We start from the raw sequence: 26,303 nt of genomic DNA on the forward strand, positions 1-26,303 counted from the left end.
GTGGCAAATACAAAAAGCGTAACACCTTTTATTTATTAGAAAAAATAACTGACTTTTATGTGTCTGAATTGATTAGTTAAATATTAAGTAGCCAAACGCTATCTAGGAAAACACACCCAAACCATTCTTTGCACTTCAACTGAAAGTTTTAGATTATACAGTATATTTGCCATTACAAAAACGTTGCAATAAATAAATTGTATCAGCAGGTAGGTTGGATTAAACAGTGCAGCCTGTTTCTACAGGCTGCAAAACCAGGTATTAAATATTGAATCTTATATGATTCTCTGGTGTTGAAGGGTACTGTATCGTCACTCAAATGATATCTAAGGAGGGAGTCTTTTACAGCCAATAACTTGCTCAGCTTGACACGCAAATAACTTTCAAACATCCGCAACCACCATAAAACCTAACAATAATAATACTAATTTATATTCATTAATAATCTAATATAAGATCCATGTTGGTACATTGTGGAACTATGCTTAAATAACCAATATATTTGGAATATAAGTCAAAGATTATTGGGCTATATTTTATCTGATTAACTTGAGATACTTTCTAACGCAGTCCTCGTTTTTAGTAAACACTTTGGAAACACCTTTCTAACTCAATAAATTCCAACATGCATTATTTAGTTAGAATTTATATAAATGGTTAAAGGGGTAGTTCGAAAATTTGGACGTAGGTCCTGATTCCAAAGTTAGCCTTGGTGTTCTTTATCATTGGAGACAGTTTAACACATTTCATTCAGTCCTATTTGCAGAGTTTGCTCGTGCTAGGCTAGCGCACGGCATCGGGCAATACTAGCCTGCTAATAAAGCAGTCTTACCCACTCCACAGTACACCCGAGGTAAATCAATTATAACCCCAGACTATAGATGTAAATGTCTGTGTCGATAGAATAATATTAGAAATAAAACTAAGCTTGCATCGCATGAATCATTGCATTTTGAGGGACTACTTTCTCAGCAGCAGCGGAATTTAACCTAGGTATTAGTCCGCTGCTGCCGTAGCCTACTACCAGCAATATAACAGTCCCTCAAAATGCAATGCAGGGTTGGTTTTATTTCTAACATTATTCTATCAACAAAGACATTTACATCGACCGTGTGGCGTTATAGTTGATATGCCTTGGGTGTACTGTGGAGTGGGTAAGACTGTTTTATTAGCAGGATAGTATTGCCCGTTGCCGTGCGCTAGCCTAGCAAAAGCAAACTCTGCAACCAGGAGGAATGAAAAGTGTTGAAAACTGTCTCCAATGATAAAGAACACCAAGGCTAACTTGGGAATCAGGCCCTATGTCTAAAATTCCGAACTACCCCCTTAAGGGTTACACTTTCACTTTACCTGCTGTTAGAGGCAAATCCTAATGACTTTTTAGCATATGCATATATATTTATATATATGTATAGATATTTTATATGATATATATCAATGAAGTCAAAATATATAGTAAGCATTTATTTATAGCTTACATGGATATAATATAATAATATTCTAGATATCTTATTTATATATAATAATCATTAGTCTCTGATTTTATTTTGGCGTAGTGCTTCCACAGTCTACCCCCTAGAGGCCGGTCAGGTCCACGATGGCCTTAATGAAAATGGTGTCATTGCGTAAGTAGGAGCTCTTGCCCGCCAGCTTAGCCAATGGACAGAACAGAGGGCAGCCACTGGCAATGTTCATCTCACTGATTGGCTGCTGGAACGAGGTGGAGGTGACGTCGGGCCGGAAGGCGTCGATGATGTGCTCCCGGTTGTTCTGGTCCAGCAGCATCAAGGTCACCTGGGTGGGAGGAGTCATTCCTTGTAAGACGTCACATGGCGTTTGGTGTAAGGGCGCATGAACAGAGGCAATGTTTACCAAACATCTTCACAGGAACAACGAGTGTGTGTGATTCACAGTGGGAAACTTTCCTAATGTTGGCACTAACAACAAAGTCTTAATGGTCTGATTAAACTTAACCACGGTGGGGGTTGGATTAACAGGGGAGAATGTTGTGGTTTGGCCAAGGCAGAGACCAGCCATGGCCAGAGATTTTCATTTGCAGTGCACTATTTGGGGTAGTGGACGAAAACGCAAGACCACTAAAGGAATGTACACAATAAAGAAGTGAGGTGATTGACTTGGCCTTAGGCGGCTAGGCTACAGGGGCGATACAAATGTGAGCCTACATAAAACCTTTCAACTGGAAGGAGAAAGGGAGCTACCTCTAAGTGCAAGGACAATTAATGCCAAGTTAAAATTAACGAGTAGCTTAAGTAAAGAAAGGTTTATTATTTGTAATTATTAAATGGGTTCATTCTTCCACTCCAGCTGACTGCACCGACTTTCACGTTGATATGTTAAGGGTTTCTACGCACAAACTGAAAGTTACTAACTGATCTCCGCACTGGTGTTGGATGAGGCTTTAGATTGATTGCACAATGCATGCGTCAACGCAGTGCAGCCCCACCCAGCACCAGGGTCCGACTCGGGCCAGGTGAGGCAGCTCAAACCAGCCGTCATCCAAGCACTCCGCAGTAATACAAAGACCAGGATGAGGACGATGAGGATGAGGATGATGCCTACCTTCTGGCTGAAGGGCCACTTCAGCAGAGCGTCGCACTTCCCCCTCATCACCACGAAGAAGAGGGAGAGGTGGGTGCCTCGCCCCGTCCCGTCTCCGTTCAGGTAGAGCCTCAGACACATCTTGTAGCCGTACTTGCTGGAGTAGAACGCTGCGAAACGAAAAAAAAACGGAAAAGGGGGATATCAAAGACGTGTGAAGGGGCCGCGAGGGGCAACCGGTGGCGTGGATGCGTGCCGTGCGTGCATGCATACCACCGACGGCAGTGTCAGCCCCCTGGACAACGGAGCCGTCTCTGCGGCAGAAGGCTCGGCACGCACCGGCGGTCACAGTGGAGACGTGAGGAAAGGGATCCGTCCGATAACCAACGCTTAGGTCGGAGAAGATCGGACGTCTCTCGGGATGTCCTTGCCCGCAATATTTTTTTTTTTGGTTGTGTTTTTTGTTGATTCATTTAAATAAAACAGTCTGAAATGTGTGCATTTTAATTGCTGTGAAATAATGAAATAGATGGCCAACAGCAACCGCCCCAAGAGGCCAGGACTTCCCGAGTGACGTCCGATCACCCCCGACGTAGTGACGATAGCGTCTCTCCGAGCACGGCGTCGTACCTGGCGAGAACATGGCGGGCGTGCGGCCGGCCAGCGCGTCCTGCCGGCGGCGCAGGAACTCGGAGATCTTCCAGACGAAGACGCCGTCGAACGTGCAGAACTGCATCTCGCGCAGCAGCTGCTCTGTCTCGGCCAGCTGCAGGTCGCGCATGGTCAGCATGCGCTCCAGCTGCCGCACCTTGTTGCCCAGGTTCTCCATCTTGTCCTGGTCCAGGCGGTGCTGGTGGGAGTACGCCTCCAGTGTGACCGAGTTGTGCTCCACCTCGCGGTTCAGCACGCACACGACGTTCTCCAGGGCGCTCACCTGGGATGGGGAAAGCGGTGGTTTTAGGGGCTTCCCTTGGGCTGGAGGTGATTTGTTTTATTCAAACCGGCTGTGAGGTGATGTCTGGTGGTTTTGTTGGCAGACGCTGATGATAGGTGATATACAGTGACGAGTTTCAGACGTTTCAATCTTTGTACAGTACACATTATTGTTATTTATTTTTTATATATACAGTATACATTTTCATGGAAATTGTTGGCATTATGGGCAGGAGAGACCAGAGAGACCGGAAAGCTGGTTGAGGAGAGAGGGAATGACTTGTAACGTAGCCAGGGTCAGGATCAAACCTGGGTCGCTTTAAGGGGTATTGCCTACATGGTTAGTGCAACGGTTGTGTTGTAGTGCTATGATTACTATTCAAAGACGAAGATTCGCGGTTCACAGCAGTTTGCCCTTCCTTGAATGTCCTTTGATCTCAAATTCCACAGGAGGCATTTTAGTCAGCGCACTTGTGGGACACAGTGCGCTGTATTTAAATGAAAAAAAGCACCAAACGCATCAAATTACTTGATGTTCTCAGATATACAGAGATGTATACCTGCAGCAGAAATGCAGAAGATGGAAATCAGCTTATTGGATGTCAATATGGGTTTTTGGTGGGAGAGTTTACAATATTTTTTTGCTGAACGTCCATAATATAAAAAAATATGTCGTGTTGCTCACAGATCACAGACTGAGGCCATGTTTATACGTAGAAGGGTATTTATAGAATCTAATATTTACCCCCCTCCGTTTTCAAAAATAACATTGTCACACAACATCGTTTTCAAAAAAGTTGTCGTTTACATCAACCCGCATAAATACGCCGTCGAGCGCCATTATAACTATGCCAAACCTATGGGTGGCAGTGTAGGGAGAAGGATAAAACCATGCAAGCCAATCAGAATCCTCAGAATCAACAACAACAAATAACACGAGCGTCTTCCTGTAACAAACAAACTGTAAACATAGGGCGCTCATATGACGTTAAGCATTTCCTGGCGCATAATGTGACGCTTCGGAACCTAAAACCCCGTTTCTCCCCGTTGACACGACAACACATAACCGGCGTTTTCAGAAATCTGCACTTTGGCCGGAGATTTTAGAAATGACCGTTTTCTGTGATAAAAACAGCGTTTTCGTGTAAATGAGATGCCAAACCGCATGGAAATATCTGCGTTTTCCCTTCGTGTAAACGGGGCCTGAGCTCAAACCCAACTGTTTTATCAACTGCAGCCAGGAGAGTGTGGTTAGTGGGGGATTCAATCAGCCTCACCTGGTCCGAGTCAGGCTGATTAGGCTCTGAGGCAGGCTGTGCTGCATTGGGTGATCAAGGAACACAGGATAAACCAGCCCTAACCATACACATTCAGGGGACGGATGCCGACATGTCAATGATGAACATTCGCTCTGCCTGGAACAATTGGTCCAACCCGCTCGTAAACCGGTTTGTATTAAAAACAACCCATTTCCTGGGCGTTGCAGCACTCAAGCAACGTGCCACGAGGCAATAGATCTTGTACGAACCAGTTTATGAGCAAACTGTAACAGGCGGTGTTGACCCTAACGCTGACATGTCAGAGCTCTTCCTCCTGAGCGTGAGTGGTGATGACCTGGTGTATCCTGTGTGCCTTGCGCCCCCATTGCACCACAGGTGGGAAGCCCCGCCAGCAGTGTCGGGAAAGTCCACTTTCTACGTGGACTAGTTCAAAGTTCAGTTCACAAATTTTAAAATGAAGTTCAGTTAAACGTTCATAATTCAAAAATGTTACCTAAGTTCACCGTTCCAAAAATGAACTAGTTCATAGTTCTTTTTTTCTGGTATTTTGAACATTGAGTCTCCTTTCTGGTTTGTCTAGGATGAAATAGAGTGGTTGAATCAAGTATCGTAGCGAAATACAGTTTCTATCGCGTTTTATTGCACATTTAGCGCATTTTGTAAATCCCATTGATTTCTGTTGGAAGACTCATTGCTGGTGTTAACGTTTGGTTGAAGTCTTTTCGCTTGGTTCTAGCCCTACTGTTGAGATGGAGAACCGAGCGAAAAGACTACAACCAAACGTAAACAACCCCCCTTTCCGTTTCCGGCCAACAAGCAATGATTCTAGGAGGTATTCTAGTCCACTGAGCTACGAGCCAGAGAGCTAACTTTATGGATTGTACATAATTATAATTCGAAATTCGTCCCAGCCTTTATACCAGATACTCTAGGGTCTATAGCATATGACCGCTTTTTCTGATTACAGTTTAATTAATTTCACAATTGTCCAGCTCTCGTTTTGAAGAATAATCAACGCGCCATTCGTTTCAATGGGAATCGTAACGGTCTACACTTTCAACATAAAGTGTACATATTTAGAATTTGAAATTCGTCCCAGCCTTTATACCATAGAGCAGGCCTATTCAACTAGCGGCCCGTGGGCCAAATGCGGCCCCTCTTACTTTTTTTCTGGCCCGCAAGAGGTTGCATGCAAAAAATAAATAAAATAAAGGAGAAACATAGTTGCATGCAAATCAGGTTTCTGTGTGTAGCCGGTGATACTAGCCAGTATCATTACCCCACAATCAGGAGCTGGCATCACTTATTCTGACAATGTTTGGCACAACCGATACGTGTGAGTCTAGGTTTTCTCATATGAATGCCATCAGAACAAGGGCACGTTGCTCCATGACCTATGAGAAGCTGCATGAGTGTCTCAGGATGAGCCAAACTAGGCAAACAAGGCAGTGCAATCTTTCTCACTGACTCACTGGCTCAAAATGTCTCATATGTACAGTAGTTCTGTTTTGTGATGATTCAAACAACATTGTTGAATTCTAAATACGTGGCCAAAATACGTGAGAACAAAATCTTTTATAATGATACGATTAAAAGTGAAGAAGGAAGGAATGCGTCTGACAAGTTTATTCCATGTAGTAGTATTATATGTATTAAGATAACACTAATTTATGTACGATTTATTTGTAGCGATTTATTCACGTAGTTTTACTCTGTGTGGCCCATGAACCCCCAGTGGTTTTCTTTTTCGGCCCACTTGTTAAGGAGGTTGAATAGCCCTGCCATAGAGGCTATAGGGTCTATAGCAGGGGTACTCAAGTAGAAATGATGAGGGGCCACAAAAAATTTTTTCAGTGACTCAAGGGGCCGGTCGGTATACGTGTGACTGAGGCCGATATATGCTCTGTTTTAGACGTAACACGTAAGCACGTAAGATATATAACCCCCCCTTGTGCGGTAAAATATCCCCCCTTACGTGCTTAAGTGCGTCGGCCAAAATTCCTGACTATGCGACTAAAACACTACGGCCCTACGCAGCTCGCAAAGACTGTGATTGGCCAGCTAACCACATCCTTTCAGGAGTCTCACATTTCCGGTTTTACAGCATAAAAGCGCCATTTTTAAAAGGCCATGACAGAAGCGAATGAAGAATTTTGAAGAAGGAGAAGAAGAAAACACAAGAACGAATTATGATAATTATAAATATAAAAAAGCCAGCGATTTCCACTTCCACGCCCACAGATTTGTTCGTTGCTCCCCCTACTGTTCTGGCGGAGAATCCCCTTGCAACACGCGCAATCCTTAAGGAACCTTAAAGGAACCGTAAATCAAAACTTGTCTAAAACAAGTCCCTTGTGTAAATTACGTGCTTACGTCTCTGCGTCTAAAACGACCCTAAATCGGCCTTGACTGCTGCTGAGATGGACTGTCTGCCTCGAGTTTGGGAGGGCTGGAGCGGTCTGTGGGCTGGAGGGCTATCTGTTTATCGTTGCAACCCCCAGCCTCGTATTGAGATCGCGGCACGCGGTTTCAAAATAAGAGCGCCCAGCACGTTTTTTTTTTTTTTTTTTTAAATAATTAAAAAAACTTTTCAAAACAGCTCGAGGGCCATTAATAGACACCCCGCGGGCCTGAGTATGACTGGTCTATAGCATATAACTGCGTTTTCTGATTACAGTTTAATAAAACTGTAAGCTGACAAAACCGCAACTGCAAATAACCACACGGAGATAACCATGGCAACCGGTCAAACAAATTTTCTTTTTGCGATCATTCTGAGAGCGCATCCGCCGTGTTGATAAACAAATAGTCCCCCTATTGAACGAAGTTAAACCGAGTGATCGTGCCGTTCACAGACACCAGAATGAACCAGTTCACAGTAACGTTCATCAGGCAGTAATACAGTAGGTTCAGTTCACGTTCGCTCAAAATATGAACGAGTTCATGAACTATCGTTCAATGAACGCGTTCAGGCACAACACTGCCCCCCAGAGTCTAAACAGCCTGTGTCCAGGCTGCCTGAACCAGCCATCCACCACAAACAACAGCGACTTACAATAAGTACATTTGACATAAGAAGCTAAACAATATATCACACGCCGCACACACACACACACACACACACCTTCTTGTCCAGGTCGACGGCGGCCGGCGCGGCCCTGGCACCCCCGTGGGCCCCCTCCTCAGGAGCCCGGTACAGGCAGCCAGGGTCCTCCTGCCAGTCCAGGGCGGGCAGGCCGTCGGCCCGCCCGTGGACCAGGGACAGCACCATGGGCAGCAGCAGGCGCAGGTGCTCCATGGTGCTGGCCTGCTCATGGTCGCTGGGCTTGCCGTTCTCTATCTGGGGACGGAAGGGAGAGGAGTGTAAGAACACACGGGTGGAAATTTTGTCGTTCGTTTTCTTGAGATGAAGTGAGCTCTGGGGAATTTTCTAGCATTGCTCTGCATTCATTGTATGCAGATCCATAGTAAGGTCTCAACGATGTCAATTAATTCCTTGTCATTCATGGGTGTCATTGACACATTTTGCATATTAAAGCTTGCAATGTAAATTTAAAGCATGCAAAACATCAACTGTGAGGCAGTAAGTAGACGCATGGGCTGGCCCTTTGATAACCTATATCCTTCTTGGCTACGAGGCATTCGCACGAAATGTGCAATTGAAGATAAAGGTTTCGCAATGTGATGTGAAAATGATAATGGCGAGTTCTCATTTAAATGTTCTCTTATTTGCATTTCTAAATCCTCTGGGTGCTTATTTTATGCATTTCGTGAATGTGTGCACAATTCAGAGGAAATTTGACAGATTAAAAGGCAATCGAAAGATTGATCTCCAGAAAAGAGGCACAGAATTACAGAATTAAATCTATTGAATATATACTGAATATGGCAGTTGAGACCACAATAACTATATCAAAGGAACTGGTTCTTGGCAGCTAAAGACCAACGATTACCATTTCAAATGAACCATCTGTTGGACCTACCACAGCTTTACAGCCCACTTCGCTGAAAGGACAGGCCGTTTTTGACTTGGCACAAGATCTGCTGTGGTCGTTGAACTGCAGATTAGAGAGTGGGTGGGGGAGAGAAAGAGTAAAAAGGAAAGAGAAAGAGAGTAAGCACCATCCATCAAGATAACCCAGCAATGAGTTCACAAGCTGCTAAACATTAACCCTTTCCGCAACGACAAGCCCAATGTTAAACATTGAATTATTTTACAACCTGGACCACCTTGCCTGGCAGTCACAGGTGTGTTAATAACACACTAATGGACTTTTTCCGCCTGTGGAATCTCTTTACCACTCACACCCCAACAACATGTACCATTTCAAGATAACATTTCGGCTTATATTAATTGACTTGCCATTCAAGTCAATGGAACGCCAATCATTTGTCTTATCAGGATTTATCCATTTACTTGAGCATAAATTTACTGCATATTGGTGGTCCGCTTTGGCTCAACTGATAGAGCAAGGCATTAACACTGAGAGGGTTATGAGTCTGATAGCTCTCTCCTCACTCCCTAAGGTCTTCACCAAGATCTTCAACCTGTCCAAATCCATAATCCCATCGTGCCTGAAGTACGCCACCATCATCCCACTACCAAAAGAGCCTGTCATCAGCGACCTTAATGACTACCACCAGGTCGCTCCTACACCAGTTATGATGAAGTGTGGTGTGTGACTGGTCCAGCACCGACCTTCGACCCACACCAGTTTGCCTACAGAGCAAATAGGTCCACCGAGGATGACATCGCCACTGCTCTTCACACTGCACTGACCCACCGCGAACACCACTGGAGCTATGTGAGGATGCTTTTCATTGACTTTAGCTCTGCCTTCAATGCCATCATCCCCAGCAGACTGGTCACCAAACTCACTCGACTTAGGACTCTCCCAACCCGTCAGACTGGGACCTCAACCCTCCACCCCCATCACACTCAGTCAGCACCGGCATCCCACAGGGCTCTATGTTGAGTCCCCTCCACTACACCCATGATTTTGCCCCTCCCTGTCCACCAACGCCATTGTCAAGTTTGCGGGCGACACAACTGTGGTTGGACTTATCTCAGGAGGAGATGAGACAGCCTACAGGGAGGAAGTCCAAAGATTGGCAGTGTGGTGTTCAGAAAAACAACGAAAATCATCATAGACTTCCGTAAGAACAGTGCAGCCCCCCCAAACCCTCCTCATAAATGGGTACTGTGTGGAAAGGGTTTGACTTTAGATTTTTGGGAACACACACATCACAGAGGATCTCTCCTGGACTATAAACGCAACCACAGTAGTCAAGAATGTACAATAACGTATAACTGTATCTCCAGGCTGCTGTTCGGGTCTTTTGCACCTTACTATATTGCACCTTTTAACTACCTCAAAACACTACCGCCTACCGCTATTCCAGTCCCTTCAGAATGCACTGTTTCTGGTGTCTGTAACTTTAATGCAAATGAGCTGCTAGCCATTGACCAATGAGCTGTCAGAGTGAACCACAGCTTTGAGGAGAAGTGATTGTTGCCGTTTGCGGACTCCTGGAGCTCTATATCTATATAATATATTATAATAATATTATTATTATTAATCACACAGGTCTTCTCAATGCCGTGGAACACACTGTTCACTTGAATGGGCCCTTCAAAACTTCCGGCGGTGAATTATATTTGATAATTCCCCGTTGCCAACTATAATTGACCGCTGTCAAGGAAAGGGATTTTTTTTGCCGTCTTTCGTATCACTCCGCAAGTAGTCTGGTAACTTATCGACCCCAGTGTACTCGGTTGCCAAACAACGTCAACGTCTTTGCGGCGGACTATTTCTCTGCTGATGAACCCTACGAATGCTAACAAAAAAATTGTAAAGACACGCCTTTTGAAGTTATTTTAAAATAAGCCTCTTCAGGGCGAAGGAAGACACCTCCGCTTCGCGTCGGTGTACTGTTCGCCCTGTCGGGGCTTATTTTCCCGATAATGACCGGAGTTCTATACATTATCCCTTACATAATATATAGGTATTTATATAATATATATAATATCACGGCCAAAAGCTATGTGCGTCTCTGAGAATATTTGGAATCATAAAGACTGCGTCTGACGTCTCTGGTACTTCCACAACAAGTAAAGACTCGTAGTGGGGGTTACATCGGCCATGGTTGTGAAGAATTGGGGGAAAGGGACTTTGGCCGTGACTCTCTGAAGTCCATATTGAACCGCGACATGGAGGAGAAAGGGATATTACTGTCGGACTGCCGCCAGAGCTTCGGCGGCAGTACGGTAGCTCCGCCAGACTCCCTGCCAGGCACTCACACGGCAAACTGATGAAATTAGACATCTATTTTTGTATGGAATATCCCTGCTTCTGAAATGTGCGAACATCTCCGTCCGCAGGTCCACAAAATCTTAGCTATGCTCTGATTGGAGGGGGGTGGGGTAGTGGGAAATAATATTCAACTGTGCCCCCTTCCTACGTAGGAGAGGGCGCCGAAACTGACTCGCTCGTTTGGTAACTGTATGCGGGGTACTTTCAGAAATGCATATCTCACTGTAAAAATCATCATGCGTGTTGGAGCACCAGCGACTCAAAACAACACCCCAAATCCCAGGAAAAGTGTTGTTTTCAAAATATGTCCCCTTTAATAGCACATTTGAAGTATGGGGAAACGCACTTGCGGTCCTCTATGTAACTTATTGCAAGGTCAGTCTGACATTAAAATTCACTTTGACATTTCACAAGCCCCTTAAAAAACATCCTGAATGTACCACTTGAACTACAAAAAAAAAAATGGACTACACTACTGGGCAATACCTTTGACCTCAGCTGCTATTCTTATTTAACCGTATATTTTATCATTATTTGTTATGCATATATTTTTTACCTTTCTTATATATTCAAATTGTGTTGTTGTGAGTCACACCGTCTGGACGACATTTCAATTTCGTTGTACTAGGTGAAATGACAATAAAAGAGAATTCTGTTCTACACCGAGTACCGGGATTCAATAACGACCTACAAACCTTTTCTCTGGGGATTTTCTTCTTACCGCAATCCTTGCACTGCAGAGGAAACTTCACACAGGTCTCATCATGGGCCTGCGACGGAACAAGCCAGGGCATCAGTCATGTGTGGCCGTAGTGCAATACACGATTACGTCCGATCACACCCAGTGAAATGTTCTCACGTACCTTTATTTCGTTGTAGGTGAAGCTCACTTTGCAGTACTTGCAGTTCAACGTTCTCGCTTCACATTCTCTGTCGGCGTGCCGTTCCCTATGTATGCGTAGGATTAAGTTCTTGCAGGCCTCGCACTGGACCTGTTCATAATCACAGACGCCTTCGTGTTGCGCCTGAAAGGAGAAAAATACAATTATTGTGGTTTTATTTATCTTTTCTATTTTACATCAGTGTATTAAATAAGGTGCTGTAAGTGGTATTCAAGAGTTCTAAAGAGAGAGACAGAGCAGAAAAGAGCCAACCAAGAAATGGACAACAACCAAAGAAATTCATCCAAACCACTCATGGAACAGATGCATAGATTGGTCAGAAATGTCCCGGGAGGAGCGATCTAAGATCTAAAACGACTCTTACAGACGCCGGAGTAATCATCTCAAAACTGATTCTCACAGCACGTTGAATATACAGAAACTGTACGCAGTTGAGGTAGAAGGGTATAGCTTGGTTGAGGTGTGACCTTAATCTCACACAGACTTTAAACCTCCTGTCACCTGCTTCGACACGCTCATGCACTGAATAGTAATAACACAAGCATGCACCTTTGCATACACATTCCTCCTTTCGGTTCCTTATGACTGAGGTTTTTTGAAGACTACACCATAAAGTAGCAATTTAGAATAAATTAAACCTTGGGGCGCGCTCCGGTGGATCAGTCCTGATCGCAGTGAACCGGATTCCTAACTATCTCACTCTCTAATAAAGCACAAAAATGCTAAAATAAATCTTTGAAGCATTAGTGAAGGTGTAGTAAATAGTGAATTTACTACTTTGGAGTACATTTATTATTTATGAAGCTTTGTTCAGTCATGAATACTCAAAATAATAAGTAACAATGCAGCAGTACCAAGCAATAAGTAATTAAAGCAGTAAGGCATTGATAGTCCTCACCTTAGATAAGCTCACACAAGATGAAACTCATGCTTTCCGTTTACCTGAACTAAACACGAATTACAGCATTAAGTGTTTCAAAAACATGAACATGTTTAATAGTTTGTAAATCCTCAGCTTATGCTTTATAAATGCTTTATAAAAGTATTTTTCTCATTATCTTCATATTGAATGAGGATTCATGTATGAACACTTTATAAATGCTGAATTCACTATGAACTCACTATTAACTACTTCTTTACTAAGGTTTCAAACTGGAAGTCATTCTAAAGTGCCAACCACTACAGAATAACTAGATAACTTATTCTTTATGTTTTAAATCAGGCATTAGTGTTCGGCTGGTAGAATTCTCGTCTGTTCCCCACCGATGCAAAACACTCTCAAATGTACCATCTGGTATAAATAAAGCTCATCTCTTCTCTTAACTTCCTTGGTTAAACTTCCAGTGAGACGTAGATAGTAAAGTAGCGGTTAACATATAGGACAATATCGATGCTTATATTTGCTATTACTTACTGTTGGAAATACAACAAAGCGACACCACACAGGGAAACCATCAACAATTCTCACGAATCAACTTTTTGCGGGGCATTGTACGTCCATGAATCCACCCCATTGTGCATTGTGCTAAACTCGTGGTACTGGTAAGAAATCCCCACTTGAATATAGCATTGAAACCCGGGCAGCTCCCTTAACACACAATGATAGAAGGCCATAACCGCCTGCTATCATTGTTAGGAAATTAGGAAATGGACAACATTCCCCAAGTGATGAAGTATCATGAGTCAATGACCCAAATAACCATTTCACTTTAATTGGCACTGTAACACCAGTTCTTCTTCCACATCACCAGTAATCAAGCTGATTAGACATACATTGCATGTTCTTCTGCTGTTCTCCCCCCCCACGGTACTTTTCCGCTGTGTGTCGTTGACATATGAGCTATGTGGGCCTGGTGGGGGTTTGGTGTGGTAGGGACTTTCCAGCCTGCTGTGTTACGTTTCACTTCCTCTTCACAACGGCCAGTTCACCCGTAACAGAAACTCACCACAGGGCTGCAGCCTCGGCTCCTGAATCCACCGTGAACTTCTATTTTCTGTTCTTTTCCCATTATAGCTACTAGGAATCTCCATTTCAAACAAAACCTCCCTCAATTTCATAAAAGAAAGTCAACAGACAGAGTCAACAGAGAGTGATGTTTGTTTTGTGCTTTTTACCAAACAGAGCAAATAAGGCTGATTGAACTCAATTAAAGCCCAAAAGAAACCAGATTAATGCCAGACGTTTTAGGACCATTTTGGGATACATCTTTTCCGTCTCACCTCATACTCTTTCACTGAACCCGTCCAAGTGCATCCTTGGTGGAGACACCTGGCTGGCAGGCTGGCGATCTCCCTGCCAGCAGCATTGTCTGGGAAAGCCTGTCGAATGAATCAGAGCAAGAACACATCAGCGTCAACAAAAGAGTACTCGCATGCAAGAAGTCTAGCCCCGAGTAATTGCTACCAACGTGTGGGCGCTTTGTTCTTCTGAACGGAAACTAAAGGGGAGTACTTTTAGTCTACGCGGAAGCGGTCGGGGGGGGTTCCCCCTTAATTGTTGATTCAATTTCCTTCAAGTGGATGAACAAAAAGTCCCTCACAGCATCCACTTCCTGTTTGCATTTTTTTCTTATAAAAATAGATTATCTCGGTTGTCATGGTTTAAATACCAAGCAGTTTCACATGCTGGCAACTCCACACAGACTGAGATTAGGTGGATATATTTAGGCAAGAAAGTAGTTGTCATGACAGAACATGTCTATTAGAATTGACAATATATAAATATATTTGAGAAACTTTCTGTCTGTCTGTCCTTCTGTGTGTGTGTGTGTGTGTGTGTGTGTGTGTGTGTGTGTGTGTGTGTGTGTGTGTGTGTGTGTGTGTGTGTGTGTGTGTGTGTGTGTGTGTGTGTGTGATCATGACAACAGCAGTCAAGATGTCATTGCTCACCTGGTCGCTGTTCAGAATGGACATAGGCTCCTCGTATATCTCCTCCTGGCGACAGGCTTCACAAGGCTTGGGGCCAGAGCTAACAAATAAGACAGGTTTATCACTTTACAGCACACTAGCATGCCATGTGGGTCGCTCGTTGGGAAATGACAGCCAACTATGACAACAATGTCCATCCTTGATGGATTACACAGTTTATCGTTTATCATAGATGCAGTTGTTAAGTCATAATTGAAGTACAGTACTCCAATATTCAGTTTAAATGCTGTATGCTGTAAGAAAAACTTGTTTCCAGTGTTATGAACACTTTATTATTGGTTAAATGTGTGGATGGGTTTGGCAGTTTGAGGTAAAGTAAAGATAGGGTTTAAAGAAAATAATCAATGGGCAGGGCTGGGTACTGGAATAGCAATAAAAAAGTTGTATTTATGGAGGTTAAGATGTATTCAGATCTTCATTCCAAACCCTGACTGTCCCTTTCCACAAAATAATGAGTATGATAATCTGTATGACGGATACTGATTCTCAAGAACACATTCCAGTGTGTTTGAGTACTGCTTGGTAAATCAGTGCTTTATCTTGGTTTTAAAAAGGAATGAGAAATTATTATTGATCTTGCTTTACCTCGAAGCTTATATTGATGATCATTAAGATGATCATGAGCACTCTTCTGTTTACATGAACATTAAAGATGATCTATCAAGTTAGATTAAATTAACCTTTTCGAGTTAAGATATCACGGTAATACTACAATTCTACAAATGATATTGTTCGATTTGAATCTATCATAATGTTTATTTAAAAGAAGATGAGGTCATCAAAAGAATTAGATCATTTCAACATTGCCATAACTTGGTTGTTTTGGATCATTTCCCTTCTCGTCAACAAGACTGGGACTTTCAGGGTTATTCAAGTTCTCATGAGAAGAAAAATATTCCAATAAGAAAGCTTATGACATTTAAGCTAATAATGAATTGCCCCTTAGGTAGTTACTGGACTGAGTGGAAGAAAATAACACAGTTACTATGTGAACCTAAATGCCCCCTCAAATGATGGAGCTAGGGGCTTTTTGGTCCCATTTAACTATACTACATCAGCTGTATATCACCTGTAAAAACACCATCTAATACCAGGTTCTCACAAGTCACAATTTTCGCCAATTGTTTATGCACACAGGGGCTGCACAACATATATATCAATGTTAAATCGATATTGGGATGCGAGACTAGACATTTAAATTCATATTCATATTGTAAGCGTGGCAAAATATATATATATATATATATATATATATATATATATTAAAAAAAATCTCTTTAGTTTCACTTGAAACGGGTTTAATAACTTGGAGTTGTTAAGAAAGTGAGAAATACCAATTTAATTTATAATATATTAAATTCACACAGGAGCATACAAAAATAGGCTTTACCATTTCATTATTTCACATAGACTATTTATTGTTTGATTTACCAGAAAACATGATATATGGTGAATTATATCGTTATCGGGATATCAAATGACCTCAATCCGGATGGAGGATTTGACTAGATCGCCCAGCCCTAGTTGAAGTAGGGCTTACTATAGTTGCGGCCAGTTAGATCTGCTCTATTCCATTCCCATGCAGGAGACTAATCTAATTGAAGCGTTCGAATGGACGAAGGGGTCCCCTGTGTGCCTACAACACCAACATATCAACCAATACACCAATGTATTAGTAATTAATTCACAATACATTCATGTATTAATAAACAATTAATACGTCAGTGATCTTTTTGGTTTTTTTTGCGTGAAAAGGGGTTAATGTGAGAAGCCGACAAAGGAGGATGCGTTGCGCCCCGAAGGAACGGGACACACCGGTCTCCGTATTAAAACAAGCGCCAAGCGTCACGTGATGGTGTGACAGCAGCAGCACTAGCACACGCCAGCGGCAGGTCTATCCCTTAAAGAACAGCCCTGAGGTCAATGGAGAAACAAATAAACCAAGATGTGCTGCTGATGAGGCAAGCCAAGTCAGGTCCGCCGTCCCGGGGCCGGGGGGGGGGGGGTCAGTCTGTCTGAGCATGCCCAGGAACAGGTGCAGTGGGAGAGGAAGAGGAGAAACAAAACAAAAAGGTGGTGGCTTCAGCACACAGGTGGGCGAAGACTGCCCTGGGGGGTCTACCTGGTGAGCAGGCGGAGGCAGTGGACACAGAAGCGGTGTCCGCACATAGCCTGGACCGGCTTCCTCAGCACCTGGCGACACTGCTGGCATTTGTACTTGTCCTCCATGGGCACCGACAGCACGCTGAGAGGGATGCCCGGCAGAGAGACGCATGGTGAAGGGCTGCAGCAGTCTACCGAGATGTGGGCCATTGTTCTCCATCAAACGCACTGGCTGAGCCCTGGGGGACACACAGACAGAGCACGAAAAACAAGTTCAAACTTAATTCTATTTATTTATTGTAATCAATTGTAGTAGAAGATAATAACTTCAGCACCTGGGGAGCATTAAGACGCCAGGTTTAACTGGGACAAAGGTGCGAAACAGCAGAAGGTTAAACTCGACAGCGAGCCGTCCCAGCGGCACAAGCGTCCTGCTCTACAACAAAGATCCACCATAAGTCCCTCGGGGAAAAACGCAGCTGAGCTCAATCCCATGTATCCATCCTTCTGTACAGCTGTTAGACCTGATGGGAACATACACCGCCCCCAAGTATCCTGCCAGCTCCTCTGTTCATTCATCCCGGCTTCTCCTCTTAACAACGGCCTCTTATCCCGCAGGGCTCCGTCCTGCCTACTCCGTTAGCCTTCATCCTGTCCAGTGCCACTCAGGCCGCGGCTTCGCTGTCTCCACAACTCGCCTGCCAATGGACTGTATTGCTTGCTTGCACAAGAGGTTCCCTTTTAAAAGCGTCAGCAGTGTGCGGTTTGCCGCTGCTGTAATGTGTCTATAGTGTATATCTCTTGGTCTACTCTATTGGGAGCACTCACGTTTGCAACCGTCCCTTCCGAACAGAGTTTTTTCCACCTCTACATACACACACACACACACCCCTGCTTTGTGTAGTCAAAGTTCAAGCATGTTTGGTAAGGTCAAAGTTTACCCTTAGATAGGAACCACACAACCCTAGATACAGTCATCTTATCTCCACTCACTATACCATGCATTTTGAAAAATACAATGGGTGTGTGACTCAAATTGTATCAAGCAGGTTGTTCTTTTATATTACACCTATACTTGACTGTTGCAAGGGACTCAAGCCCCACTATGGGGCCGTTGCCCTGGGAGCCACATGTTACTATGACTTCCTGGGGCCCGCTACTGCCGCTGCCAATTACATGCAGCCTCTCTGCCAGAACCAGAGACAAAAACAAAACACAAGCAGGGGGAATTTAGGAAACCTAACCACCCATGACCAAATACTCAACAAAGCAGTGTTTTGTCCACACACACAAAAAATAATAATACCACAAGACAAAAAAAAAAGGCAAAACCATCCCTTGGAGGTTTCTACTTCTAGTTTGTATTATAAATCCCCAATTCAATGACGTTACAAATGGTGAAAGCAGTTGGAGTCAGGCCATTGTGCGAGATTGTTGTCATGGGACAACCAACCATACAACCAACAGAAATCAGCCATCCCCAAAGGATCCAGGTGTTAACAGAATGCCTACAGGATACTGGCCAGGCTACACCCGTTTGCACAAACACAGCTATTCTGTAACTAATAACTATACAAGGCCTGTAACTTGAATGAAGCTTGGTACAACTTATAATTAGCCTATACCACAGGCATGACACACAATGTTAACCCTTAGAGAGATTACATTTCCGAGAGGAACCAGGGGGAAAACATACAGAATCACAAGCTAGCAAATTCTCTCATATTATATACCATGTCATGGAAAGGAGAGGAAATTATTCTGTACATAGTCACCCTCTCACGCAAAACCAGTAGACCACCATGCATGAAACCTATGGACCAATGAACATACACCCCACACTTAGTGGAAGCAATGATGAATGGCCGCTTGGATGGATGGCCGATGACATACACACATTAGCATCCGATAGACTACAGAGTACACACTCACATTCTTATGCTTAGAACAAAATTCATTTTGTAAGAATCTGTCTGTCTAGTGACGAGGACCCATTAAAATAGTTTACAAACAAGATTAGTGGGTGTGAAAACCTGGGCACTTAATAGACACAATTAGTGTGTTTTAGAAAAAACTTGTTGACTGATTTGTTCATAAATGGGCAAGACTACAGAATCAACCACCATCAGTTGAAATTGATAAAATAGCCTCTTTCCAAAGTTTCAATGTTTGTAAAAGTACAAAAGGTACAGTTACAGGTACAGGTGCAGCCACAATATCCAGAGATACTCAACACTGCAGTTATATTTTCATTAGTAATATGTAAATGTGATATGTGTGTATATGTGTGTTTATTAGTTAATGCAGTAAAAGTTATTATATAACATTAGCATAACTGTTAGTCAATAGCTTAGCTTACAATATCATTATTATCGTAGTTAACACGAACAGCATTAGTAAGTGATTACTATACTAGATTATTATTACTATCAGGTTACGGTTAACTAACTGAGTTCTTTGTTACTTAATTATTATTACTGCATTTACTAATGAAAATTAAAAGATTAACCATATCATAAAGTGTGACCATGTCTGAAACAAGTTAGAACTCATTCTTACTACGATCAATAACAAAAATTACGTGGAGGTTTTTATTATTTAAAGGGAACAACTTCCTGGACTGGTAATGTCCACTTTACTGCTTTAATTGCCACATGATCCGTACCATTGCTGTGCTTTACAATGTCTAAAACCAAACAAGCATGAAACTATCCAAACGAACTCAACTACGCTTTGTCGAAGTCCTTAACCATTGAAACACGTTTTAAACGCTTTCAGAAACAGGTTTTTACAACCTTGTGTTGTGTGTTTACCACAGACTCCCCTCACTGTACTTCTCGTGATCTCTGGTGCTCTCGCAGTATGTTACCGCCATGGCAGTACTGCCTGGTTCATGAGGGCTTCTCTCCGCCGCCCCAGCAGCGCGTAAACAAGGTAGGAAAAAGTACTCACCCGCAGTACAAAACAGTCCGTGTCCCGTCCCGTGCTGTGCATTCAGATCAGCTCGTGCTGGGGACGTTACTGGTGCTCATGGACGCTGTAAACGTTGGCAGCGGGGAACGTTTAGTAGGCGGATCGGTTAAAAGTTGAATATCAACTTCCGCTGAGTAACGAGCGTTACTAAGAACGGAATTGTCGGGGAAACCTTTTATCGAACGCTTGCTCTTTGTTTTAGTTTTGCTTTAACGTGTAACCTATGACGTGGTGGTATTATTGTAAGTCGTTTAATCATGGGGATCCTCGGTCTTGTAACCGAGGTTATTTGTAACCGGGGTTCTTTCAGAATGGCTAGGACTCGGGAGAGTAGGCGTTCGCCACATGGATATAACATATTTTCCTCCACGCAAGAAAGAAGCACGACCTCAAACAATGCTCGTAGGTTTCTTTTGGGGGGAATGCAAACACTTATATTGTGTTCGAGACCAGAGAGCGGCTTGAGAGAGCGGAGCATATCGCCAGACGCTGCTCTATGTCACCCTCAAAAAGGCTGGCGTCGCTCTTTATAGGTCCAGGGAAACGACTGCCCGGTTTATTTGCGCCTGCGCAGAGCACACACACAAACACAAAAGGGGAGAATGTTCCGGGTAAACACTGTGGGACGTTTCATAAGGGTCAGCCCGTACACCGTGCTGTCCTTGAAAGGTATTATGTGGTTATTATTCAGTAGTTATTAAATGCTTTAGCTAAATATAGGAACGTTGTGTATCATCGCCTAATCATGCCGTCTGTTTATGAGATATATCACTGTACTAAATAGTGAAGCATAGTTTGACAGTGTTGAGTGTCAATTCACATGCCATTAAGGGGACATCGATAGCGATCACATACTTTACAACTTTAACTGTACCGTCATGGGCTAGAACAATAGCATGGTTGCAATTAGTTCACTTGACCCTATCCCTACTGTCTTACCTTTTGCTACGCGGACCAGGCAGGTGGTTGTGATACACCGAGACTAATGCCAGGCTCTACCCATCCATTTCTCGTTTAGCCTTGTGTGTCCGTCAACAGCACACTAGCAGTGAATCTGCAGACGGCTACTATGGCAGTCTGTACCCCGGACATATTCCCACCACCGTTCTCCAGAAAGCCCTGTTGGCTGTCGGCTCAGGGGTCGCCGCACTGCAGAATCCTTACAGGCATGGTAAGATACCTATCCTCCAATTAGTTGACAAGTATTGCTTCACGATCCTCTGGACTCGTCACTGCATACATTAAAAGACAGGTCAACCTTTTTTTGCAAATGTGAACATTTGGCTAATAAAATGAGGATGGATCCAATTCAAAATGTATTTTAATGTGGTCATTGAAATGGCAATTAGTGACAATTTAAACATTTTATGTGGGTTCTATTAGGGCTGGGTATCACTAGGTACCCCACGATACGATACTATCACGATATTTTACCCACGATAACGATAATATCACGATACAGCGATTCTGCGATTATCGATATATTGCAAGAAATTTCACCCACGATACATCACGATATCTGTGTCACTGAAGAAATTCAGAATTTATTACAAAAACATTTTATGCAAAGTAACAGAAAATTAGAAAACAAAATAAATGCAGAAAACATTTCATTGCTTAGTTTCATTCGCTCTGTTTACAGTGGATGTATCGCAATGGCGAGGCGCACACAGCCTTTAGCCGTGTTCTGTAAATATTCTAGAACACACGGGAGTCCTGGAGCTCTATATCAAAATATTATCATATAGCCTACATAGATATCTATATAATATATATTATATCCGCCAAAAGATGTGTGATCCGATATTATGAATCTCAAACGACCGCGTTGGGTTCTCCGACGTTCCTGGTTCTTCAACGTCCTCATCAATGTGAAGTAGACCGAACCACGACAAGGAGGAGAAAGGGATTGTTCCCGAGCAGCGCTTTATAGGCACCTCCGCCTCCGGCGGTGGTCCCTCAGCGGGTCTCAAGCTGGAGACATTCGCCGCCAACAATCCCTTTCTCCTCCATGTCGTAGTTCATGTTCTTGAGGGAGTCATAGCCAAAGTTCCTTCCCCCCAATTCATTCTCAACCTTGGCTGAGATATCCCCCAATACGAGTCTCGTTGTAGAAATACCAGAGACGAGAGTCCGACAGAACGGTTATCCAAATAACAAGGAAGTGTACAACACTTGCGATACAGTCCTGGAGCTCTATATCTAAATAATATCATATAATACATAGAAATCTATATCATTTAATACATATTATCACGGCCAAAAGCGGTGTGCGCCTCGAGACGATATAATGAATCACAAACGACTTTGTCGGGTTCTGCGACGTCTCTGGTTCTTCCACTTTCACATCAACCTGAAGTCGACTGAACCGCGCGCTGCCGGCTGCCCGCTGCCGGGCGATGGTGCCTCGCGGCAACCGGCGGCATGACGCAGTTCATGTACTTCAGCCAGTCAAAGCCAAAGTTCCTTTCTCCCAATTCCTTCTCAACCATGGCTGAGATAACATAACCCCCCCACAACAGTCTCGTTGTGGAAATACAAGACACGTCAAAGAACCGACAAGAAACACTTGCGTTACAGTGTGTGTATTCACACAAACACACACACATGTGGCGCTCGCACGGTCGAGTCTCATTGGCGGGCCAACGTCTCTGGGCGGGCCAGGCAGAGTAAGGGGAGGAGCTGAGATTCCTGATGACGTCAAGAATACAGACATTCCAAATCAGCGCACTTGAGCCTCCGTTTTTTCAAAGGCGAGCAGAACAGCTAGTGCTCGTTTTACACCAAACGCAAGTTTTAGCAATTGGGGGACCATAGGCAGGCTAGGGGAACTCATTTTTATGTTAGAAAACCTCATAAAGTGAGATTTTCATGTCATGGGACCTCTGAATATCGATATTTGGCGTCAGCATATCGATAACGTCCCGCAAGACGAAATATCGCGATATGTCGCAGTATCGATATTTTGGCACACCCCTAGGTTCTATCAAATCTTCAATGCTCTTAACTTCCTATTAATTATTAGGAATTCTAAATCATTGTCTTTGGCACTGATTTATAATTAATTTAAATAATAAACGTCTTGATCGTGCAGACATGGTGGCCGTCCTTGGAGAGACCACAGGGTACCCGGCTCTGATTCAACTCAGAAACCGAATGAGAGACGATCCAGAAGGGGACATAATCCTTACGTAAGGCATTTCACCTCGTCCATTTAAATCAGTATTGCTATTATTGACCTGCATGTCCTTATTTGAGTCTCCCTCTCGTGTTATTTATTGGAGATAGAGAAAGGCCAAGAATCCGTCTGTCTACACTGGACCTGAACAAGATGGCTTCCCTGCCTGACGGCTCGTTTGGAAGAGAGTACCTCCGATTTCTTGACGACAATGTGAGTGACGGTTTTAAAGCGATACGTCATATTTATAAAATATTTGACGAGTAACCGTGAGGATGAAATGCTAAAATCACCCCACCACAATTTATATCATTCCATTTTTAGTATTCACCTGTCCTTCTGATAAATGACTGCATTCATTCTTTTTATTTACCTATTGTTTTGCTTATCTTACAGAAAGTGACGCCAGACTCGCGGGCAGATGTGAAGTTTGTTGACGATGAGGAGCTGGCGTATGTGATGCAGAGATACAGAGAGGTGCACGACCTGTTGCACACGATACTGGGCATGCCCACCAACATGCTGGGTGAGTCTGGCTGTAGACACACTGCGTTAGAATCCGAAGCATCTGGAGGGGTTGTTTGTGTAGCCGAACCCTTGCTGCCTTGATGAAGAGATCTACATAAACATTGGACATGACTTGACTGTATCTGTTGTTGACATTCTCAGTCTGGTCTGACCTTAGTTTGTAGCTTTTGATGGTGTTTTTCCTCTTGTGTGGTCCAAGGTGAGGTGGCAGTGAAGTGGTTTGAGGCGGCTCAGACCGGGCTGCCCATGTGTGTCCTTGGAGCCACACTAGGTCCACTGCGTCTCAGCTCAAGGTACAATATTTTTTATTGTATTTTTTTACGTTTTTACGTTTTTTTTTGCATTTCTATGCTTTATGATAGAGTGAGAGAGCCGGGAAGGTATGGGAGGTAGAGGGGAGGACACGCAGCAAAGGACCACAGGTAAGAATCGAACCTGGGTCGCAGCGGTCAGGACTAGGCCTTAATGGTACGCGCTCCGGGCACGTACCATTAAGGCCTAGTCCTGATCGCAGCGACCCAGGTTCGATTCGTGCCAACAGCATACTCTGTGTTGTTGTTGTTGAAAGGAATATGAATGGAATGCAGCATGTCTGCATGAAATAAGGTGTTGTTATCACATAACTATGAGCTAACTCATGGCTATGAGATGACCACAAAAATGACATCAACTTGATATGTCGTGACAACATATCAGGATCATCTCATGTGCATCTTGTCATCTTGTGCGTGTGTGTATGTATGTATGTATGTATGTATGTATGCATACATACATACATACATACATACATACATACATACATACATACATACATACATACATACATACATACATACATAAATATTCTCCCCTGGAACTAAACTACAATCAAACTGCTCTGTCATAAAGGCGATCCATCATTGTTCAAAATACACAGAAGAATACTCTACTCTGTTTCTTCATGCAAGGATGCTTCATATCAGATTCAATAAACAAACTAAGTGTCACAAACAAAACGGCAGATAAACTTGAATCGGGGCAGTCCTACACCGTGCCATGTTATTTGCCACCTATTGCGCAGTGGAGAACCAGGCTGTATAGGGTGTTGATGGCTCCCTCTGCCCGTGCTCCTCTTTCCCCTCAGTCGCCTGGGGGCCCTGTTCAGCTCCCTGGGCCCTTGGGCCCTGCAGAACGGCCGGGGGGCCCGCTGTGTGCTCAGCATCTTCTACGAGCGGCGCTGGGAGCAGAGCCTGGAGGACCTGAGGGGGGAGCTGGGCATCCAGCCGCCGCCCCTCCTGGGCAGAGCCTCCCCCTGAGCCCCCCCCCCCTTCCCACTTAGGCCTGGGGGCACATGACCCCTCCAGATAGGCGTCGACGGACCAGAAACCTCTCTGCTCGAAGTATGATTGGTGGGTCTAACAATGGACGTGAAGGGCTCTTCAGTTGAAACTTCGGACGAAACTCGAGCTGTGTGCTCCGTTACAGAAGGGTATTTTTGTCGGTCAGTCGTCCTTTATGAAAGGTGAAGGACAATTCGGAGAATTTAACAGAGCATAGTGAAATTTGAAAAAAATGTGTTTTTAAGATTCAAGGGTTTTATTGGTCACATGCATGAACATGTTCTGTTTCAGCTTGTTATTTATAGAGCTCTACTCATGGCCAGAACTATTTAAAGCTGTGCATTGAAGTTATGCATTCAAATGTTAAGCTTTTGATTATTTACTTTTGTTAATTTTTCTTATTTTTTCACCCTTGGAAGCTGGGTGCATCGCTACAACAAAGTCTCTCATAAATGTGAATTATTAATCTGCAAATATTTGAAGTGATTATTCATTAAATTTACGTTAATGATTGACAAGTCATGAATTTGCAGGGTTAACTTAATGGCTAAATGTCATAACAGACAATATTGTTCATTTTCATGTCGTCCTGGAATTTAAACGGCTTGTTTGAATATAAAACATCGAAACTTTGACACCCCAATTTGCCTCTTGGTTCAAATCGATCGATTGCTCAACCAAACTGAAAAAATGTACAACGTATTGTATTGCTAATGTGTTCAGTCAATTGTTAAAGTGGTTTAAATCCTAATTTGACAATGCTGCCACCTTTCGGAATTCTACAGCCACTGCAAGAGGGGTGCTTTCCATTTGTAGGACACTTGTCTCGCAAAGCCAGACCAAACTACAGCAAGTAGAATGGTTTGGAACCACTCTATTTAAAGCCGTCTATCCGGAGGGAAACTGGGGTGGCCTGTTTTTATTTCTTTAAACCCATCACAATCGTCTAGGGCGGGGCAAACCCCGGGAAGCAGCAGCGGTGTCGAAGGGGAGCAAAATACGGGAAAGCCAGCAACAGGAAGGGGAGGAGACGAGTAAAGGTGGAATTCGACGCTAGCGCTATAGACGCTGTCCATTTCCGCTCAGCCAGACTGGTAGGACACTGATACTTGTAGGTAAAAACAGTTTAATCGGCTGCTCATAATACAGCCGTAATGTCTCAAAACGCCCTAACATCTAACACTACAAAGGTTTTATTGTGAGGCTTTCTGGACCAAGGTGTAAGAAATAAAGACTATATAATTTAATGGTTGGTCAGATTTTATTCCAAACCCCAAACCAAACCG

At 43.6% G+C, this 26,303-nt stretch overlaps 2 protein-coding genes across 4 annotated transcripts; one reads left to right on the forward strand and one right to left on the reverse strand.

Moving 5' to 3' along the window:
- Positions 1 to 12: 12 nt before the first annotated feature.
- traf2b (Tnf receptor-associated factor 2b) lies at positions 13 to 20,137 on the reverse strand. 2 transcript variants are annotated; one of them, XM_030355556.1, is made up of 11 exons: positions 19,972 to 20,137; positions 17,039 to 17,258; positions 14,878 to 14,956; positions 14,209 to 14,307; positions 11,950 to 12,111; positions 11,782 to 11,856; positions 8,756 to 8,830; positions 7,897 to 8,112; positions 3,190 to 3,493; positions 2,581 to 2,729; positions 13 to 1,794 (listed from the first exon to the last, which is right to left on the reverse strand). In XM_030355556.1, exons 2-11 carry the CDS (start codon positions 17,227 to 17,229, stop codon positions 1,576 to 1,578), a joined length of 1,569 nt encoding a protein of 522 aa, XP_030211416.1. In that variant the 5' UTR covers positions 17,230 to 17,258; positions 19,972 to 20,137; the 3' UTR covers positions 13 to 1,575. The 2 variants fall into 2 exon arrangements, with proteins under 2 accessions (XP_030211416.1, XP_030211417.1); XM_030355557.1 differs by lacking the exon at positions 19,972 to 20,137 and adding an exon at positions 17,355 to 17,854.
- Positions 20,138 to 20,200: 63 nt separating this feature from the next.
- coq4 (coenzyme Q4 homolog (S. cerevisiae)) lies at positions 20,201 to 25,660 on the forward strand. Of its 2 annotated transcripts, none has more exons than XM_030355560.1 (7): positions 20,201 to 20,661; positions 21,011 to 21,163; positions 23,087 to 23,183; positions 23,281 to 23,383; positions 23,567 to 23,696; positions 23,898 to 23,991; positions 24,822 to 25,660. In XM_030355560.1, the coding sequence occupies exons 1-7, from the start codon at positions 20,595 to 20,597 to the stop codon at positions 24,991 to 24,993; spliced, it is 816 nt and encodes a 271-aa protein (XP_030211420.1). In that variant the 5' UTR covers positions 20,201 to 20,594; the 3' UTR covers positions 24,994 to 25,660. The 2 variants fall into 2 exon arrangements, with proteins under 2 accessions (XP_030211420.1, XP_030211419.1); XM_030355559.1 differs by having other exon boundaries at positions 20,211 to 20,394.
- Positions 25,661 to 26,303: the final 643 nt, after the last annotated feature.

Source organism: Gadus morhua, chromosome 4 (assembly GCF_902167405.1).
Source record: "Gadus morhua chromosome 4, gadMor3.0, whole genome shotgun sequence".
NCBI classification, from domain to species: Eukaryota; Metazoa; Chordata; class Actinopteri; order Gadiformes; family Gadidae; genus Gadus; species Gadus morhua.